Genomic DNA, 22,402 nt, shown 5'->3' on the forward strand with positions numbered 1-22,402 from the left:
TCCTACAGAAGGTGGATTTTATCTTACTATTAAAGGAAGTGAGGATGAGGAGGTGAGGAGCAAGAACATTCCAGGTATAGAGAACTGACAGTCTAAAGGAAAACAGACTAGAAATTCTGTGTTTATTTGTTGTTGTTCATCCTTCATTCTTGAAGATGACCAATTTCATCAGTAGGGGTGGGGGTCTGGTGATGGCTTGACTTGCAAGTGAATTGGACTTCAGTGATGCAGAGCTGTGCAAGGATGTTTTTGGACAGCATTTAGACTGAGTTTTGAAGCTATGTCTTATGCCTGTCTGGAATGCACTCCCTGCCCACATGTCCGTCTTAGAATCCCCACTTCCATTCACAGTTCAGCTTAAATATTAAATATTAAATATTAAATATTCCCATGAAACCCAGGCAGATGACTCCCACTCCAAGTGACTCCCTAAATTTACCTTACATTTAATGGACAGATATTTTGTGAACCACAGGGGTAATATGATGTGGGGAAAATAAACTGACCTCAAAGCCAGGAAGACCCATGTGCAAGTTTTATCTCTGGCCTGGATTGGCTGTGAAACCCACACTAACTCTCTTTCAGAATGTGAACTCCTTGAGGGCAAGGGCTACATTCTTTGCCTTTCTTTGTATTCACAGTGATTAACACAGTTCCTGGGACATATTAAGTGTTTAATAAAGGACTGCTGACTGATTGACTGACCCCAGTCACGTCATGTAATCGCTTAGTGTCCTAGGCAACAAATCTGCATTTTCCTCAAAGAGGAGGTCCTTATACCTGTGAATTTTGTATATTTATTTCTGCAGTCTTATACTATTGGGATCATGCTGCTTTTACCTTTGTTTTCACCAGGTATAGTGCCTGGCACATTTTTATATTATATATATATACACACATACACACACATACATACACACACATATATGTACATATATATATGCATGTTGATGTGTATACACATGTATGTATACGTAGATTGTCATACACGTGTGTGTACATTAATGCATGCATATGTGTACAAGTGTGTACACGCGTGCATGTATACATACATGTATGCACACGTGTGTACAGAATGCATTGCGTGGATACACATGTTTACATGCACACACGCACATATGTCTACATATGTGTTCACGCATATATATGTATGCATGCATGCTCCCATTTGTGTGTAATGTTAGCCATCTCTAGAGTGGAGAGAAGGAAGAAAAAAGGGAAAAATTTACATGCTAACTTTATCATATATCTAAGAGGAATAGCAAGTTGTACATAACAGATTTTGTAGTTCCATTTGCAATATTTTAATTATTATATAATGTTTTGGAAATGCTTGCTTTATTCCCTAAATTAAAAATAAAATATATAAATAAATGCTTATGAATCATGAAAAATATATATCTGAAATCTGAAAAAAAAGAAAAAGAAAATATTAGCTGCTCTGCTTTTGGCAGAAAGAGTTCTATAAGATGATTAGATATTTCAAATACCCTGTCACTACTGTCATGCCACTATGCTAGGCTTGTGATCTGTTTCCCAAAATACTCCTTTGTTTCCTCTTTACTTCCAGATAATCTCACTAAGTGATGATAAAATCACTTCTTTTTCACCCTCTACTATCTTTCCCCATATGTGTTCTACAACGCTTCCAGGATTTCATTATATAAGTATATTATAATATGCTAGTTTTATCCCATCAAGTATGAGTGACAACTATGAGGTTAAATTTGCCTTCTTTGTGAAATCCTTGATCTGGACCAGAACTCACTCAGTGGTTCAAGTTCAGGACTGGAACAAAATGAGACACTTGTAGTCCATCTAAGATCCAACAAAGAAGAAGTTTCCTTAGCAGCATCCTGAAAAGAAGAGTCAACATGGATACAGCACTGCCCCAGTTTAGTGCAGCTTATCTGCCTCTGCATTTTTCATGGTCACCGGCGGGTCAGGCCCAGAGTGACTGAGGATCGAGGCAACTGCTCCTGAGAAGTGCTTTTGTACTTGAGTGGCCAGAAAGCAACAGCAGTGTTCTTAGCCTCAGTCCCCTGAGCCAATGACATCTTGAAAAAGGTCCATTACTTTTTAAGGGAAAACTAGCCCAGCCTGAGGGGGGCAGATTTTGCTCCTACAACAGACCTCTAACGTATCTTCCTTGTTAAGAACAAGCAAGTATTTCGTAGGCACTCACAATGCACCCAGGCACTGTGCAAGGGACTGGAGATATAAGTACAAAACCAGAAAAAAATTGTTTATACATGTTTTATGGGTTGGGTTTTTTTGAGGCCATAGGTTACCACTGGCTCCTTTCTTGAATTTTTTCCTTCTATCCTTAGGGACTATTCTGCTATTTTAGTGATTCTCCATGATGCTTAGGTTATTGAATATTCATAAGCAGTTTTCTCCCTCCCACAACTTTCCAGGTTTAAAATCTTTTTTATTAGATTTGCAAAACTCTAAACAAAAAATTCCCACAAGTCTTTGTTAGATATATTTCATACCTCTCCAGAAGTCTGTTATTCCTATAGCTTAAGCACTGGTCCAGGAGACCCAGTATTGTTCTTCTTAGCCATTCATTCAATTTCAAAAGCAACTTTTCTATTCTGGAGTCCTTTGCCTCTGATTGGCACCAGTGATGAAAATACACCTGTACCCCAACAGCATTCAATTTCATTCCCAAGGTTTGTAATCTTTAGTGATGCTGTTTAGGTTCTTTCTAGCAATCCTATTTGTACCCACATGGATCATGAAATATGGATAGTAGTTATGCAGTCTGACCTATCTTGGGGGGGTTTCCACTTTGTTCTAAATAAATGCTCTGGGAAGGCAACAGACTTCTCTATTTTTATTGTCAGATAGAAAAATAACTAACTGGGCCAAGATGGAGGAGTAGAGGCAGGAACCTGAACTCTCTAATTCCCCTCCAAACAATTTTAAAAATAATGCCTCAAATCGAATTCTGGGGTAGCAAAGCCAACAAAAGAGCAGGGTGAAACAATCTGCCAGCCCAAGACAACTTAGGAGGTCACCAAGAAAGGTCTGTCTCACCGGGATGATGGTCGATCCTGGAGTGGGGCACAACCAACAGCAGGCGGGAGGCAGCTGCAGCTGCAAAAGGTTAAGGAGGCTGGACAAGTGGTTAGAAAGGAATTACAGAGGAACTCTTGTTAGTGTTGGGTTCAGGACCCTGCTGCACTACCCAGATACAATTCAAGGGTGAAGAGGAGCAGCCCCAGGTCACAGTTCAAGGGTAGAGAAGAGGGCTTGTGATTGCTCACAAAGGAGTAGGGGCCTTGCACTCAGTTCCAAGGCAGAAAGGAGCACCAGCATTTGTGGCTGTAGGAGAGCAAGGGACCTGGTTGCAGTTTCAGGTCCAAGCGGAGTGTGCTAGTAGCTATAAGGGAACAAGGTTACTTCCTGGGTAAAGGCCACAGCACAGGCCAGGAGAGCAGTGACCACCCCTCTCTTTAGATCATACCACCTTGGAAGCACCAAAAACTTACAGACCCCCAGAACCAGCAGCACGAAAACCTAAAGCTTGGAACAATGTCCCCTGCACTCTGGGAGCAGAGCTCAATTTTAACATAAAGTTAAAAATCAAGAAATAGCCCAGAAAATAAGCAAAAAAAAGAACCTGAATATAAAAAGTTACTACGTTGACAAAAAAAGATCAAGACACAGACTCAAGAGACAATGTCAAAACAGCTACAGAAAAATATGAATTGGATACAAGCCCCAAAATAGACCTAATTAAATGAGATAAGCAAAGAAATTACATTTTGTTAAGAGGTACCATAAACAATGAAGTAATATCAGTACTAATGATATATATACACAGTGTCATAGCATCACAAGTTAAATGAGTTATAGGAGGAAATAGGCAGTAAAATTATATTAATGGGGAACCTCAACTTTCCCCTCTCAGAATTAGATAAATCTAACCATAAAACAAATAAGAAAGAAGTTAGGGAGATGAACAGAATTTGAGAAAAGTTAGATATGGTAGAACTCTGGAAAAAATTGAATGGGAAGAGAAATACATGGCACCTTCACTAAAACAGACTACACATTAAGGCAAAAAAACCTCACAACCCAAGGAGTTCTTGACCTTTTTTGTATCCTAGACACCTCTGCCAGTCTATGGACTACTTCTTAGAATAATGTTTTTAAATGAAAATAAAATATATAGGATTACAAAGAAAACCAATCATACTGAAGTACCATTATCAAAAATATATTTTCAAAAATTTATAGACCCCAGGTTAAGTTCTTCTTGATCTCTCATCTGATATTTGTGGCTCTTCAGGACCCTCTTGCCCTGGGTCCTTCTCTCCCTCTGACTGGAAAAGGTATAGAATGGACAATGGAGAGTTCCTCTCAGACCCTCCACTTAAGGACAGCACCCAGGACAACCATCTCATCATTTCCCACTCAGTTGCACTCCTCTGGTCCTTATCACACTCCATGCTGGGTACTTTCCCTTTTCTCTGCTCTCTGCCCCTTTCAGTTCCTTTTTATGGGTTGTCTTCTCCCATTAGACTGTGAGCTATCTGGGGGTAAGGACTGTCTTTTTTGCCTTTCTATTCTCAGCACTTAGCACAATGGCTGGCACACAGTAGACACATGATAAACGCCAACTGACTGACTTGGAGGACAAGCAGTCACTTCCTCCTCAGAGCAGCCAGCTCCCTTCTCCTAGTATTATCAATCCGATTGTGTGGTAATCACTCATTTCCTCCTAGGTGTAACAGTCTCCAACCTGCAGATGAAAGCCAGGGTTCACCTCTTCTTTAGATCCTTTTATCTTTTCACTTTTTTTCACATTAAAGGCTCACTTCCAGTTTTGTTTTGTTTTTAGAAACACTTCACTGTCCTTGATAACCTCAAGTGGGGAGAATCATTCCAACTCCCTTCACATTCTCTCCTAGCAGACCAGCCTGCATTTTGGACATAGCAGGTAAGCCACTTAGCCACATCAGCAATACAAAGATGGCATACTCAGTCAAAGTTACTACAAAATCTTCCCTGCTCTTTACATTTATTAGATTTGGAATCTTCAGTCTTCATCTTTTAAACTGCTTGTGGGAGATTACAAGCCACCTGGTTAGCTGTCTTTAACAACATGACAGAATATCTTTAACAGCTCTTAACACTTGACAGTCACATACTTTCTTTCCCTTTTCTTACATAAAATTCTTTCTTTAGCTTACCAATTTGTATTCCTTACCTTTTCCGGCTTACCTTGCCTTAGCGAATACCTTTTCTTTTTCAGTTCTCCTCTTCAAATTCTTCTCCTCAATCTTTTTCCTGAGCTTCTGGCCCACAGACCGAGGGGAAGTCAAGTGGCTGATCAGAGGGGGACTGCAGGGATCTCTTTGCTGGTGCTGAGGCAGGAATCTCTTGCTTTGCCCGTGCTTGGATCTGGGTCACAGTTATATGTGGCAGTTCTGGGGTGAGAAGACTGCTGGCACGGTGGAGCTTGTAGTGGCGGTGCAGAAGAAACCCTCCTCACAGTTCCAAGAGAGAAAAGACTGCTTGTGGCCGGTCACTCAAAGACCAGAGCATAGGCCAAGAAAAGAGTAAACACCTCGACCCTTATCATACCACCTTGGAAGAACTGAAAATTTACAGGTCCCTAGAAGTATCTCTGAAAACAGCTATACAGAGCCCCAAAGCTTGGGACAGTACATTCTCCACATTGGAAGCAGACTCTTACCTTAACAAAGAGTTTAAAACTCAAGTAGTTGGCTGGGATCATGAGCAAACCTCGCAAAAAGATTCAGACTATAATCTTACTTTGGTGAAAAGAAGATCAAAACATACAACCAGAAGAAGACAACAAAGTCAAAGCTCCTCCAAAGCCTCCAAGAAAAATATGAATCAGTCCCAGGCCTTGGAAGAGCTCAAAAGGGATTTTGAGAAGCAAGTAAGAGAAGTAGAGGAAAAACTGGGAAGAGAAATGAGAGTGATGCAAGAAAATCATGAAAAACAAGTCAACAGCTTGCTAAAGGAGACCCAAAAAAATACTGAAGAAAATAACACCTTAAAAAATAGCCTAACCCAAATGGCAAAAGAGGTCCAAAAAGCCAATGAGGAGAAGAACCCTAAAAAGAAAAATTGGCCAAATGGAAAAGGAAGTCCAAAAGCTTACTGAAGAAAATACTTCCTTAAAAATTAGAATAGAGCAATTGGAAGCTAGTGACTTTATGAGAAATCAAGACACAAAAAAAATCCAAAAGAATGAAAAATTAGAAAACAATGTGAAATATCTCATTGGAAAAAACTGACCTGGAAAATAGATCCAGGAGAGAGAATTTAAAAATTATTGGACTATCTGAAAGCCATGATCAAAAAAGAGCCTAGACATCATCTTTCAAGAAATTATCAAGGAAAACTGCCCTGATATTTAGAACCAGAGGGCAAAATAGAAATTGAAAGAATCCACAGATCTCCTCCTGAAAGAGATCCCCAAAGGAAAACTCCTAGGAATATTGTAGCCAAATTCCAGAGTTCCCAGGTCAAGGAGAAAATATTACAAGCCAGAAGGAAACAATTCAAGTATGTGGAAACACAATCAGGATAACACAAGATTTAGCAGCTTCTACATTAAAGGACCGAGGGCATGGAATATAATATTCCAGAGGGCAAAGGAGATAGCATTACAACCAAGAATCACCTACCCAGCAAAACTGAGTATAATCCTTCAGGGGAAAAAATGGTCATTCAGTGAAATAGAGGACTTTCAAGCATTCTTGATGAAAAGACCAGAGCTGAATAGAAAATTTGACTTTCAAATACAGACTCAAGTGGAACATGAAGAGGTAAACAGGAAAGAAAAGTCATAAGAGACTTATTAAGATTGAACTGTTTACATTCCTGCATGGAAAGATGATATTTATAACTCATGAGACCTTTGTCAGTATTAGGGTAGTTGGAGGAAAAAAATTATATGTATGTATATGTAGATAGATAGATAGAGGGCACAGGGTGAGTTGAAGATTAAGGGGTCATATCTGGAGAATAAAATTAAGGGATGAGAGAGGATTATACTAGGAGAAGAAGAAAGGGAGAGGTAGAATGGGGTAAATTATCTCACAAAAAAAAACCCCAGAAAAGTCTCTACAGTGGAGGGGAAACAGGGGAAGGTGAGAGGGAATGAGGAATCTTATTCTCATAGGATTTGGCTTAAGGAGGGAATAACATACACATTCAATTGGGTATGGAAATCTGTCTTACCCTACAGGAAAATAGGGGGAGAAGGGGACAAGAGAGCAGGGGGATGATAGAGAGGAGGGCAGATTGGGAAAGGGGTAATCAGAAGTAAATACTTCTGAGGAGGGACAGGGTCAAAAGAAAGAATAGAATAAATGGGAGGGCAGGATAGGATTAAGGGAAATAGAGTTAGTTTTTCACAACATGTCTACTATGGACGTGTTTTGCATAACTGCACATGTGCAACCTATATTGAGTTGCTTGCCTTTTCAATGAGGGTGGGTGGGGAGGGAGGAAGACAGAAAATTTGAAACCTAAAGGTTTAAAAACATATGTTTAAAAAAATGTTTTCACATGCTACTGGGAAATAAGAAATACAGGAAATGGGGCACAGAAGTCTATCCTGCCCCTACAGGAAAATAGAAGGGGAAGGAGATAAGAAAAGTGGGGAGAGATAGAAGAGAAGGCAGACTAGGGGAAGGGATATTCACAATGCATGCCATCTTGGGGTGGGGGGAGGGGTGAGATGGGGTGAAAATTTGGAACTCAAAAACTTGTGGAAGTGAATGTTGAAAACTAGAAATAAATAAATTTATATTAAAAAAAAGAAAAGAAACAATAAAAAAAATTAAACACATTAATCTGGCTGTACGTCCTTCCATGACCAATAGATGCACACTGGTTAAGGTTCAGGGCAGAAGGGATTCTATAGAGTTCTTGTGTAAATACCTATCTTGGACATAAACTGTCTGAGCTAGCAGGGCTGTTGACGAATGGCAAATCCAGCCCCCTAAGGTTACAGACAAGGAAAGTGAGGCCTGAAAAGGTTAAGTGATTTACTCAAACACACTCCTAATTAGTGACAGGGCAAAGAAGAGAACCCAGATGATCTAACTCCAAATCATTCTTTGCATTTAAGCAAGCAATGTAAAGAATTTGGGGCTGATTAATACAATAGAGTTAGGAATGTGGGACTTGCACAGATACTGCCTGAAAATTACCAAATAAAATGTTACCTTTCAGTTCTTAGCAGAAGTTTTGGATTCAAAATTACCTTTCATCCTTGCTTCCAGATGATCCTAGACAAGACATTTAACCTCTCTCTCCACATCTCATCAGTAAAAGGAGAGGCTGAACTAGATAACTGTTAAAGGCTCCATCAAGCTCACAGTCATATTCTATTTTCAAATAGAAGGGGGTCAGCGATTTAGAGATGGAAGCCATCTCAGACATCATCCTCTTTTTACAGATAAGGAAACGAGAGAAATGAAGTGACTTAACCCAAGATCCCCCAGGTATCAAAGCAGGGCTTCAAACCAAGTCTCGGATTCTAGATCCACAGCTTTTGCCCCCATACTACGCTTGCTACAAAAAGTACTTTCTAAAATAAAACCTGAAAATAAATAATATCCTTGGCCTACGCTGACCCACACAAGAGTTTACAAGTTGCTAATCTTCTGCCTATAAATGTTCCCAAGATTCTTATTTATTCACCAAGAGATTGAAAATGGGAAGACTAAACAAACTACACATTAAAAAAAGGTTTCATTAGACTGACTGAAATTACCAAAACAAAAGATTATCCTCTTTCAAGATTTGATATATGAGGTTAGTAACTTTTTCTTTTTTGGAGATGGAGAGGGGTCGTATAAGAAATCAATGTATTGCTTTCATCTTTGATACACTGGCATCAGCTTTTAAATACAATTTTTAAAATCTTTTTTTACCACTCAGGATAAATTTAGAGTCTTACCCCTAAATACTTTTAGCTTCAATTTAACTATGTGAACTATTTTGTAGTTCAAAGTTCATATAACAAAATCTCTGTGAATATTCTGAGAGATGAGGAATTTTGGAGTATTTTTGCTATGTAAACAAATATTTTTAAAATGTAGCACTTAAGAACACAGTTATATTTTAGCTTGTTTATGATATTAAGAAATGAGTTAGAATATTTAAAAGTTCTTAAAGTTTTTAGCTTAGATTATTGTAAGGCTTTATTTTTATTTTGTAGTATAACATTTATCACAAAAACAAATAAACATGGCCAAAGATCTTTTTTCATTTATTTGTTCAAAATTTTTATTTCTGCTACAACTAGTCATTATTAAAATTTTATACTCTGATAGCTCTATTATCTCATCTATGCAGAAAGTCTCCCCATTAGCACAAATTGCAATTAAATTCCTTTATTTTTATCTATTTTTTTTTCGAGGCAATAGGGGTTAAGTGTCTCCCCAGGGTCACACAGCTAGTGAGTATGGTGTCTGAGGCTGGATTTGAACTTAGGTTCTCCTGACTCCAGGGCTGGTGCTCTACCCACTGCACCATCTAGCTGTCCCGCAATTAAATTCTTAATTTAAAATCATTTCAAGATAATTCTCTAATTTTGTAAGTCCAATATTTGGTACCTGTACCCATAACTATACTTACTTCTGCAAATCATCTTCTATTGTACCTAGACATTTAGAATAATGCTTGTTTACAAATTTACATTTTCAGATTTATTTTATTTCAAATGGTTTTACATCCAATTTATTCATTACCCTTGAAGATACAAAAGGATTACTGATTTGATAGAAATCCATAGTGCCGTAACTCTGGAGGATGCCACCTGTGAATGGTAGAGTGGTACGAGCACTACTCCCTCCTTTCTACTCTTTCCTCCCATATGGAGAGGGGAGGAGTTAAATCCTTCCCAGGCTATACCTGGAAGACCGTTAGGGTGTGCTGTTTTACCTGGTCGCTGTCCCGTCCTCTGAACTAAAAGGGAATGCTCGTCCCTCTGGACTATACATCCCAAGATGCCGATCAGTTCTAAACCCCCAACAACAGTAAATGAGTGTTGTATCTGGCTTTTGAGTGGCGTCCTGTCCACTATGACAACAACGCTCCTATTACTTGAGGGCCTGCCCTGATGTTACACTCTGCCCAAATGACATCAGAGAACTCTAGCATACGTCACTACAGAGAATTAAACAAATTACACGCGCTCACCAACCCAACGGAGGAGGGCTCACCGTGACTCCTCCCGGGGATCACCCCTCAGGAGGGAAGCTCCCAGACACTCCTCCCAGGTGCTTCGCAAGGGCTCCTCCCGTGGGGAGGCCAGAAGCCCTGGGGACACCACTAATAACTCATGTCTACGCAGCAGCATCTCAGGGACACGCCCCGAATCACAGATGGGGCCTCGGCGGGCAGGCTCTGTGTGGTGCTTTAAAGTGCGCAAACAAAGCGCTATACATGTTATTGCAGGAGAAATCAGACATACTACAGCGGAGAGACACCCGACCCATCAATCAACAGCCAGTATTAATAATGGCTAACATTCATATCACTTCAGGGTGTGCAAAGCACTTAAGTATTATCTCATTAAAAATCAGAAATTCAACAGATACCTGCTCAATCAATCAATCAACAGCCGCCATTAATAACAGCTAACATTCATACATCACTTCAGGGTGTGCAAAGCACTTACAAATATTCTCATTAAAAATCAATGAGATAATTGATCAGTTGATCAATCCACAGCCATCATTAATAACAGCTAACATTCATGGCATCACTTTAGGGTGTGCAAAGCATTGTACAATTATTACAATCATTTGATCTCCACAACTCTAGGAGGAGTGTTCCTATTATTCCCATTTTACAGCTGAGGAAACTGAGGCCCAGGGAACTGCTGGGGTCTGCCCAAGGTCACAGCGGCAACAGGCGGCAGAGGCTGGATTTGAACCCTGCTCCTCTGACCCCTGAACCAGACATTCTTTCCACTCCTCTGCTTCCCTCGCACTCATTTTACAGATGAGGAAACTGAGGCCCGGAGCGGGGCGGTGCTTTGCCCGAGGTCACTCAGGGCGCAGGGCCTGGACCACCCTGGCCCCGAGGCCAGGCCCAGGTTGTCCTTACCTCCCGGGGTCAGTCGGAGCGTCCATCTGTCCGTAGTCGTCGTCCTCGTCAGTCTGTCAGGGCCTCGCTGCCAACCTCGGCCTTCAGCCCTCAGCGCCACAGCGCCAGGCGGAGCCGATCCCCGAGTTATCCACCCAGCCCCGCCCCGAGGCAGGGCCCAGACCAGCTGAGCCGAGCCCCGAGTCACCGATGCCCAGGGCTTTCCCTCCCCCCCCCACCCCAGGTTCATAGACATCAGAGGGTCAGAGGTAGAGAGATCGATCTCTCCCAGCATATTAAAATTCCTGATCATAAGTTTTCAAAACGCAATTTAAAAATTTTTTTTATTTTTAAAAAATTTTAAATTTAAAATTTTTTTTTAATTTTGAGTTCCAAATTCTCTCCCTCCCTCCAGCACCTCCCCCACTCAATGAGAAGTCAGGCAAAACATACTTTCATATTAGCCATGTTGCAAAAAAAAAAAGGCAAGAAAAGTAAAGAAAGTGAAAAGATGTTTCCATCTGTACCCAGAATTCATCAGTCCTCCCTCTTCTGGAGGTGGATAGCGTTTTTCATCATGAGTCCTTTGGAGTTGTTATGGATCATTGCATTGATCAGAATAACTAAGTCATTCGCCGTTGACCCAAGAAATAGGTCTTCACCCTTGGCATTTTCATTTGTCATTTTCCATTCCAAGTGCAGGGATGGAATCTCCATCTTTGGGAATTTTGAAAGGTCAGGAGATCAAGCCACAAGAATCTAGAAATTGGAGTCCAGGCCAAGGGTTTTCAGCCAGAGCAACAACGATGCCCAAAGGAGCAAGGAGTGACCTTTGGGAACAACATTCTGGACCTGGGCCAGCAGTAGCTGAGAAAAGAATTTGGTGGGACCAATGTTGCTTAGGAGCTGGGCGCAGTTTTGATCATAAGCCCAGGGTGGTGTAGGGGAGAGAATGTCCCTTGAGATGTTAGGGGAGGAATGTTGCACATTTCTTCAACTATGTAGTAAATGATCCCATTGTAAAGAGATGTTAAGGGGTTAAATGGAACCGGGGTGCTAGTAATTGGTCCCTAACAATGGGAGGAAACATTCAGTAGGGGCTCCTGCCAATAGCAGTAAAGAAATATCTCATAAACCCTCAGGGCACTCTAGAGCCCTGAGGGGGTGGCTGTAGGCTTCTTGCTTCTTTGAGTGTGAGCCAGAGCTTACTTATCAAGCTAATATGTTCAGAATTTGAGACAGGTTTAAAAAAAAAAATTATGAACCAGTGGATCTTGCCTAACTTGAAGAGAAAAAGTTTGAGAATGCACAAAAACTTAATGAATGAAGGAAAAGTCTCCACTCAGATTTAACTATCCAGGAGATAAGGAGAGGTTAAGAGGAGGAATTTAAATGATTTTAGCAGGGAAAAACTTGGGAACTACAGGAAGGCTGGGGAAGAACTAATGAAAATCGGAATTACTGTTTCTCAGCCTGTGAATAGAGCAATAAAAGTTAAACTGGATCTAGGTAAGGACATTCTGGCTGAGAACAGCTGCTAAAAGGCAGTAAATGGGATGCAGGAAAATTCCGGGGAGATTGGTATGGAGGATTAATATGGATTCCTTCTCAACTACAGGTCCCATTATAAATGGAATTAATTAATTAATCATGACAGAAGCTGATACTTACATAGCATTTTAAGCAATAAGGGAAGAAGAATTAAGAGAAGAAACAGCTAGTTATTCCCAGAGTCACTGATAAAAGAAAAGAGGTAATATATCAAAGAGGAAGGGCTATGGGGTAAGAAGCCAGGAGATAGGGATTCCAAACGCCCTCTCAGATGCTTCACTGCCTGCCTGACCTTAGGTAAGTTCCTTCATGTACTGACGCCCCAGTTTACTCATCTACAAAAGAGAAGGGGCAGACTTCATGACCAGCAAAAGGAAAGATCCCCTCCCCCTCACCTCTAAATCTTTGGGTCTTCTGTTTATTAGTTGCTGGACGGGCCTTTACTCCAGGGTAGCTAGGTGGCATGGTCGATAGAGTGCTGGACCTGGAGTCCAAATCCAGCCGCAGATACTTACCAGCTGTGTGACCCTGGTCAAGTCACTTTACCCCCTTTGCTTCAATTTCCTCATCTGTCAAATGAGCTGGAGAAGGAAATGGCAAACCGCTCCAGTATCTTTGCCCAAAAAAACCCCAAATGGGGTCATCGAGAGTCAGACACGACTGAACACCTTTACTCCCATCGATGTCTGAAACAGGGCAAAGCAAAATGGAAAAGTAGCAACTCTGGTCTCCTAATTTTGTTTCCTAATTAACATGCCACCTGAAACTCTTGATTCTGAAGTGAATTAATGCTGTATTAAAAAATACTGCCAAAACCCGCAAGCACGCGTTCACACTTTCTAATCCACCCACACAAGCAGCGCTGGGCAGGCTGCCACGGGGGAGAAGGGGGGAAGCTTCCTTTTCCAGGCAAAATGCCTTATATCACAAGTCATCTGGGCTAGTGTTGACTAAATAAATTGCTTTACGGGCTTGGACTTGAAATCCAGTCAAGTTTCTTTTTTTAAGACCATTTTTCTGAAATCATATGATGATACTAAAAAAAATGTGTAACTGATATTTTTCCAAATATAAGGAAAGTGGAAGTTTTAATTGATATGGAACATGGTGATTCTGGAGAAGTTTGCTCTCATTTTGGTTTTGTTTTTTTTTTAATATTAGAAAAGTTTTGGGTTATTTTTTTACAAATCCTTTGGTCTCAGGCAGATTTCTTTTTCATTCGCAACATCTGCTGTAAGTTGACCATACTTTAAAGTCTAACACAAGAAACAAATAGTTTATTTTTAAAGCTATTTTTCTTCTTAGATTCTCATCCCCAGGTGGCATCTCTCCCTTCCCATTCTTATACAGAAATCACATAAAATATATAGCAAAGCTGCTTCTAAACATCTCTGAAAGAATTAAATTTTTGATTTCCCCCAAGCCTAACATCTGATCTGCCATATGTTTTGAGTCTTTCCAGCTTGCAAAGATCGCATAGCAAGTCATAAACCTGCATATTCTAAAGAATGTGACTAGAAGATCAAAAACACCAGGAAATTATGGGTCAGTGATCTATATGCAAATAGGAGAATGCACATCCCTCCAAATATAAATCTGTTACAAAGCTGAAATGTTCTATTTAAGTTACAAATTGTTTAAAAAACAGCCTGAACAGTTTTTAAGCAGAATGTCAGGGTTGATTTATAATAGTTCTTTCTTGAGAGAGTTTCTCAGAAGGAATTTATCTGAGCTTGCCCATCTGAGCTATTATTCCCTTCCTCTCTCCTCTAATTTGTCTTTCTGCAAGATGGTGATGAAATACAAAACTCTCCCTAAATGGCTTTATGAACTTTATGAACTATAAATAATATAAATAATAAACCATAAGAATAACTCAAGATGGAGTTATTTACCCACATTAGGTGAAAGGCGATCAGTTACCCTTACCAACTTAATGAATTTATAAGGGGATAAGTCTTTGGTTGGAACTTTGATTATTTTTCCCTTTGGTCCTTATCTGAGTTCACTGATGGGGACTATTTCAAGATTCTTGAGGATGAGGATGAGATCTTATGAGGGAAGCCTCCATTTTGTGCTGTTCTATAAAAGAGAGCTGACAAACTGTTCAACCTTTTTCTCCTTTATCTCTTTTCTCATTTTCTTTTTCTACAGAGAACCCTGAGACCACAGCATATAGGGTGAGGATAGGAGACATTAATGGTTGCCTTGTGGCAGACGCACATGGCTGAGGCAGAAATGTGCTTACTCACATGGCCCTAGAGGAAAGTTCATGAACAATATTGAGTTACTTGTCTCAGGCCTACAGAGACAGTGTTGCATCATCCCGACCATGCTGAAGCTCTGGAGAAGAGAATTACGTGGACAAACAGTGAGAGTTCCTGAGGTTACCTCTCTCAACAGCACTAAATTTGAGTCCTAGAATCTGGTCTTCTAGCCAGATAAGGAGGTTTTTCTAGGCATTGTGATCCAGAATCCAACCTCCTAGAGAAAGAAGAATTTCCTGGAAAGTTTTGCCTTGGCAAGTAATCCTAGGTTTAAGAGTTTGGGAATATGGGCTTCTATTGAGGGCAGGTGAATTTCCTAAGTAGCATGCTTCTTGATAATAGGAGTTCACATAAATAGGACCCTGTGACAGAAGAGTTAGGATCAATGGACTGTGAGCTAGGCAGGGACCTGGACTTTGCAATCCATTATTGCTGAGAGTTATTTAAATGATATCTGTTCCAAGAGACTCATGACTTCCTGGTGTTTCTGACTGCCCATCCTGTAGCGTCTCAGAGTAGTGATGCAAGGCTGACTGTCTGCAGAGGTTTCTGTGGGGTGCAAATAGAACTCCACCAAATATCAGGGTTATCTATCTGGCAGCCCCAACTTCGTTCTCTTCTCCCTCCAAACCACGGGGTGGCATATAGTTCGCCAAACTTTAGGTTCCTTGTGAAAAAAGAAAGACTTCCTAGAGAGGGAGGAAAATTATATAGATGACTATCTGTTGTCAATTGTGAATCTTCCATGTGTTTTCTGTTATTTGTTTACAATCCTTCAGAGTTCTGTTCACTTTCTGTATATTCTGTGGGCAGAATAAAGATTATCTTATAACTGATAAATGCATTTGTTACTTCAAGTACTGGTATACGACCTAGATACCCCTTTTTCCCTTATCTGTGAAGACAGACCAAGGCATGAATTAATTTCTGAGATTTCCTGAATTCTTGATAGGGGCAATATGAACTATCAAAAGAGAGTGTGGTTCTGGGGATAGACCCTAAGATTGATGGTGTTGGATTATAGTTTACAAAAACACACCTATGATTCAGAGTATAGCTTCTGGTTAAAAGGATTAATTGTAGGACACAGGATAAGGGATACCTGAATGGGCAGCAGTTTGTACTGCTGTTTATACAGAAGTTTGTACTGAACCAAGAAGATTAACTTCCTGTGGGCCAACAGAAAGCCAATTACATCTTGGACTATATGAATAGAAGCAACATTCTCACCCTACTATGCGCTGATCTGACCAGATCTGGACTACTGGGCACCACTTTTTAAGGAGAGATAATTAATAAACTAGAAGTCAGCCTAAGGAAAAACAACCAGGTTGGTGAGGATTCTAGACCCCATGCTGTGGTCTTTACGTGTAATTGGAAAAAATAAAATGCTATTCAAAAATTTAAAAAACAAAATAAAGAAACCATGCTATGGAGTGAACCAGGGATGTATAGGAGCCCTGTAAAGAGAAAGCTAAGAATTGATTAATTAATTGCTAATTGGAAAAGTATTTATTAAGTGCTTACTATATACCAGGCAATGTGCTAAGCATCAGAGTTATAAAGACAAAAGCAAAATAATTTCTTCCCTCTAGGTTCTTACATTCCAATGGGGGAAACAACACACATAGGGACGTCTGGCCAGGGAAAGGTGTTTTCAACCAAGATGTCACAGGGATGGTGAATCAGAGCTTTTAAAAAAACACTCCCTTTCCAGACACCATATTAGCATTCATTAGATTTCTTTCTGAAAGATAGGGGTGAAAAAGAGGGAAAAGAAGAGTCTTATGTGAAGATTTCAGGAAGGACAATGAGAAGATAGCAGAGATGATGCAGGGTCAGCACTGAGCTGGATACACTTGATACTCACCCTTCATTTTCCAAGAGGGCCAATGGCATGGTGGAATGATGTCTGCACTTACACACGGATGGATTTGAGTGAGGCGGAATGGCACAAAGCCATCAGCCTCAGGCTCTTTTCCAGAGTCATCAAAGTCCAGTGGCAGGACAAAACTCAGGACAACGGGGAACGGCCCAGGATGCAGCGGGTTACCTTGGTGTCTTTAATGTCTGACCACGCTCTAAGTGCTCCACAGCACTTGCTTCAATCATCTTCACGGCCGCCACTATGGTGCTTGGAGTGCCATCTATAATAATAAAAAAAATTGAAGGAAAAAGTATAAGCAAAGGAGAAACAAACTATCATTTTTTTTCCCATGATATTATGGTGTCCTTAGAGAACCTCAGAGAATCAACTAAAATAGTTGGAATAATTAATAACTTCAAAAAAGTAGCAGGATGAAAAATAAATCCATATGAATCATCAACATTCCTATAGATAACCAGCAAAACCTAGTAGGAAGACCTATAAAGAGACGTTGTTGTTCAGTTGTTCAGTTGTGTCCGACTCTTCATGATCCCATCTGGGGTTTTCTTGGCAAAGACACTGGAGTGGTTTGCCATTTCCTTCCCCAGCTCATTTAATGGATGAAGTACTACGGCAAACAAGGTTAAGTGACTTACCCAGAGTCACACAGATAGCAAATCTCTGAGGCTGCATTTGGACTCAAGATTTATCTTCCTGATGACAAGCCCAGCGCTCTATCCACTGTGCCACCTAGATTCCATTCAAAACAACTACAGAAGCTACAAAATATTGGGGATTATATCTTCCATGATTCACCTAAGGACTATATGAATTCCACTATTGAACATTCTTTGCGTAAACAGACAGATCTAAATGACAGAGAAACATTAATTGCGATTGGGTAGGTTGTGTCAATACAATAAAAATGGCAATACTACCTAAATGAATTTACTTACTTGATGCTTGGCCAATCAAACTCTCAAAGGAATATTTTATAGAGCTAGAAAAAAATTAAAACAAAATTAATCTGGAGGAACAAAAGTTCTAGAATCTCAAGAGTAATAATGGAAAAAAAAGGTATAAGAAGAATAAACCATGAACTCCTCTGTTAAGTTCTTAAAGGCCTTCTCAACCTCTCCCCAATCTAACTTTCCGCACTTACTGTATACATTATTCCCCATACATTTTGCATTGTGTGATCCAGACAGACTGGCCTGCTCTCTGTTTCTGCCACACAACGCTCCACTTCCCACCTTAGTGCACTCAGTGGCGGTGCTCCATGCTTGGAATGCACTTCCTCTTTCCTCCCACTTCAGAGAGTCCTGTTTCTTTAATATGCAGCCCGAGTACCTTGTTCTACATGAAACCCTTCCTGATCCCCTAACTGCCAGTGCCATCCCTCTCAAACTACGTTGCACTTACTATTTTGTATATATTTGTATTTGTTAACTTAATGTTTATCCTATGTATATACTTTATATATGTATATGATGTATAAATATGTATATATATTTTATGTGCTTGTTGTCATATCAATTTAAATATAAATTTCTAGGAGCAGGGCAAGAAAGCCAAGTATGGTAAGGAGCAGCCTTAGCAACCAGCTGAGCCTCCTGGTCACTAGGCACACTATGCCCAAGAGGTCTGGGTAAGGACTCCACAAGGAGGAGGAGGAAGGCCAGGCCCTGCCCTGGGAGTGGCCTTCAACATGCTCACGTCACACACGCATGTGTTTGTCTTCTGGCTCCAAGTCTAGAATTCTTAATATTATGCCATTCCACCTCCACACTAGCTGTGTGACCTCAGCAAAGTTATTTAACCTCTCTGAAATTCAGTTGTTTCACCTGCAAAATGCCGGGATTCTTTCCAGCTACAAAATCCACTTCTTTTACGTATGCTCCAAAAACCTGGATTTGATGCTGCACTGCTGGATTTGATGTGTACGATGCACAGATGTTTTTTAAAAGTTTTCCGATCGCTCTGGGCTTTGAAATAGATAATGTCTTATGAGTCAGTACAACCTAGAGGCCTTAGCTTTAGACTTTGGATGCAAAAACTAGGGCTTACTTCCAAACCGCAGAGATCCACACTCAGCCACAGAAACTTGCACAAACTATAAATACTTTGTTGGTTGTTTCTATTGTGCAATGATCATGTCTGTGTTTATTTGCTAGTCCAAGCTGGTGGTATCTATTCTCACATGTAAGATCCCAGAAGGCAGGGTCTGCATTTGTTGAGTTGATTATTCTGCCTCTCAAACAACATTGGATGTATTTGGTGTCTATTGAGTGCATTCTAAATACATCTAATCATGATGTTGTACTCTCCACTCCAGAAACACTACTCTTGCATGTTGTGTCATTCGTTACCTACATATTGGAAGGAGGAAGAAAGAAAGAAAGAAAGAAAGAAAGAAAGAAAGAAAGAAAGAAAGAAAGAAAGAAAGAAAGAAAGAAAAAGAAAGAAGACAGACAGACAGACAGAAAGAAAGAAAGAAAGAGAAAGAAAGAAAGAAAGAAAGAAAGAAAGAAAGAAAGAAAGAAAGAAAGAAAGAAAAGAGAGGGAAGGAGAGAGGGAGGGAGGAGGGAGGGAGGAAGGAAGGAAGGAAGAAGAAGGGAGAGAGAGAAAAGAGAGGGAGGGAGGAAGAAAGAAAGAAAAGAAAAAAAAAAAGAAAGAAAGAAAGAAAGAAAGAAAAAGAAAGAAAGAAGACAGAAAGACAGACAGACAGACAGAAAGAAAGAAAGAAAGAAAGAAAGAAAGAAAGGAAGGAAGGAAGGGAGAGAGAGAGAAAAGAGAGGGAGGGAGGGAGGAAGGAAGAAAGAAAGAAAGAAAGAAAGAAAGAAAGAAAGAAAGAAAGAGAAAGAAAGAAAGAAAGAAAGAAAGAAAGAAAAAAAAAGAAGAAAGAAAAAAGAAAAGAGAGAGGAAGAGAAGAGGAGGAAGGAAGAAGAAAGGGAAGGAAGGAAGAAAGAAAAGGAAAAAAGGAAGGAAGGAAGGAAGAAAAGCATTTGTTAAAAGTCTACCATGTGCTAAGAACTGTGCTAAGCACATTACAAATATTATTATCTCATTCAATCCTAACAACAACCCTGGGAAGTAGGTGTTATTATTGTCCCCACTTTTGGTTTGAGGAAATTGAGGAAAATGGAGGTTATATGACTTGCCCAGGGTCACACAGCTAAGAAGTGTCTTGAGGGTAAATTTGAACTCAGGTCTTCCCGACTCCAGGCCCAGTGCTTCACCCATTGGGCCACCTAGCTGCCCTTTGTAGATATGTAATATGAATTTCTCATTTTATTGAGGATATGTGATAAAATCAACATGTTGAATGGTGAAGATGGGTTTTTTAGTTTTACTCTGTATTAAAATATCATGAAATGTAAAATATAAAAATTCTTCATCTATAAAATGTGGACCACAATAGCCCCTACCTCCCAGGGTTGCTGTAAGGATCAAATGAGATAGTATGTGTAAAGCACTGAGCACACTGTGCCTGGCATAGAGTAAGTGTTTGATGAAATCTTGTTTCCTTATTTCTGGGCTGAGATACACATATTTTATCCTAAAGGCCATAGGAAGCCACTAGAGATTTTTGAGTAGAGAAGCAACATGGGAAAACTTGTGCTTTAAGATTATTGTGACAGCTATGTGGTAAATGGATTGGAGATGAGACAGACTGCGAATGGAGAGAACAATTAAAAGGCTACTACAAATAGTCAAGGTGGGAGGTGATAAAGGCCTGAACTGGGGTGGTCACTATATAAATGATAAAAAGGAGCTGGATGTAAAATATGTCTTGGTGGTAGAATCAATACAACCTGACAACTTATTGGTGATCGATGATAAGAGAAAGGGAAAAGGCAATTGATTTTAATGTTGCAAATCAGAGTAACTGAAAATACAGTAGTATATCCAACAAAAATGCCAAGAGTTGTAAGAAGAGTAAGTATGTGGGGGAAAACAATGAGTTCCATTTTGGACATATTGAGATTGACACATGAATAAGTATCCATATGGAGATATCTAGGAAGCAGCTGGCAACATGTGAGGAAATTGTGGGAATTGAGTGAAACTACATTGACTCCATCTTGTGACTCAGTTCTGGAGCTAGCTGAGTTCCCTTTCTGTTCAATAATGGGGCTAGTCCAATTTCTGTCTTGGAAGAAAACTTGATTCAATTAGGGGCATTGTGAGGAAACTTAATCGCATTGTTTGAACCTAGTCCTACATGGAGGGAAGCTGGACCACCTCTACCTACTGCTTAGAGACCCTTAACTATGGATCTAAGTGATGCTGACCGGAAACCTAGTCAGATCCAAACACTGATGCAAGGAGTTTTCTTACAATTATACCTCGCAAGCAGCCCACATGTCTCATCTGAAAACTAGCCCTGTACTGATTAGTCACTGTTTCTTTGTTCCTTTGATTGAATATAGACACCTGGAGGGAATGGGACACCTGTTTTTTGATTTCAGGGAATTACACTTGTTTATTCTCCTTCTCCCAACTTGGAAAACCCCTAATCTTTCCTTTAGTTGAAATCCAATTGCCTAATTTGGTATCCTGGTTTATATCCTGTTAATTGTTTTCTTTTAATGCATAAAAGTCTGCGTCCCCCTACATTTGGCAGTTAATGCCAAAATAGGAAAGCCTGGTTCCTGTTTGTTATGCAATTTACTTGCATTGCTTACTAAATTTATACGTTTGGAAGCTTAAGCCTTTGTTTCCTCAGTTATTTCATCTTTCACCCACTACATGTGCACTCAGGAAAAAGACTGTTTCTAAATATTCACGTAATGGAGGTCTGGTGCATGAGCAAAGTGCTTTTAATGGTATCTCTCCATGTGGAGATACTGGAAACACTGCTTCCTGCTTCAGGGAAAGTTGTGATGAAGTGAAATATTGGAGAGACTGTGGGGTATGTGTTCTGGTTGGTTAACTACATGGTGAGGAGGAGACTCTTTGATTGGCTGCAGCAGCATTCAGAGAGGATTGCCAGCTGGAGCCACTTCCTCTTTGCTTCAGAACTCTTTGGGAAGCTTGGTCACTGCTTCCAAAGAATGGAGTGGAGTTATGAACTAATTAGTTTGAAAAGTCTAGTGGACACCTTGGCATCTTGACTTTCCGCAGTTTAGGAACTGTGATTGATGTCTCAAGGAGAAAGGAGTGACCTTTGGGATCCCAGTTCAGTTGTAGCTGAGAAATGGATTCATCTGGCAGTGATTCTCCCTTTGCATGTGAACTTTATGGGTCTAAAGGTATTCAGGAACTGAGCTAAGTTGAACCTACTTTCCCCAGAGACTGAGGTGGTATAGGAGAAAGCACGCCCCCAAAGTGTTGGAGAAAAAGCATGTACTTTGTCCTTGCTATATCTTCAAAGTAAATGTCTGCCTTATGGTAAAAGGTTGGAACTGGGGTGCTAATCATTGGCCACTAAAGTGGAGTAGTAGGGAGCATAGCTGGTAGGGGCTTAAGCTGCTGCCAGGAGAGAAAATCCCCAACCTGTCAGGGTACTTTAGAACTCTGAGGGGCAGATGTGGCAGCTTGACTTTGAAAGAGAAGTACAGAGTGACTCACTTGACACAAGGATGTAGAAGTCATCTTCATAGAGATGATCGTTAATTCC

General features: G+C 40.2%; 1 protein-coding gene across 1 annotated transcript in view; it reads right to left on the reverse strand.

Moving 5' to 3' along the window:
* HFM1 (helicase for meiosis 1) overlaps positions 1-12,830 on the reverse strand; it is a 140,519-nt gene extending 127,689 nt beyond the window's left edge. Inside the window, exon 1 of the mRNA XM_078156573.1 lies at positions 11,622-12,830. Coding sequence (XP_078012699.1) covers positions 11,622-11,632 — 11 coding nt within the window. The 5' untranslated portion in view covers positions 11,633-12,830. The remainder of the gene's footprint in view (positions 1-11,621) is intronic.
* Between the last annotated feature and the right edge of the window lie 9,572 nt (positions 12,831-22,402).

Source organism: Phascolarctos cinereus, unplaced genomic scaffold (genome assembly GCF_003287225.1).
Source record: "Phascolarctos cinereus isolate Bilbo 61053 unplaced genomic scaffold, phaCin_HiC Scaffold_5;HRSCAF=322, whole genome shotgun sequence".
NCBI classification, from domain to species: Eukaryota; Metazoa; Chordata; class Mammalia; order Diprotodontia; family Phascolarctidae; genus Phascolarctos; species Phascolarctos cinereus.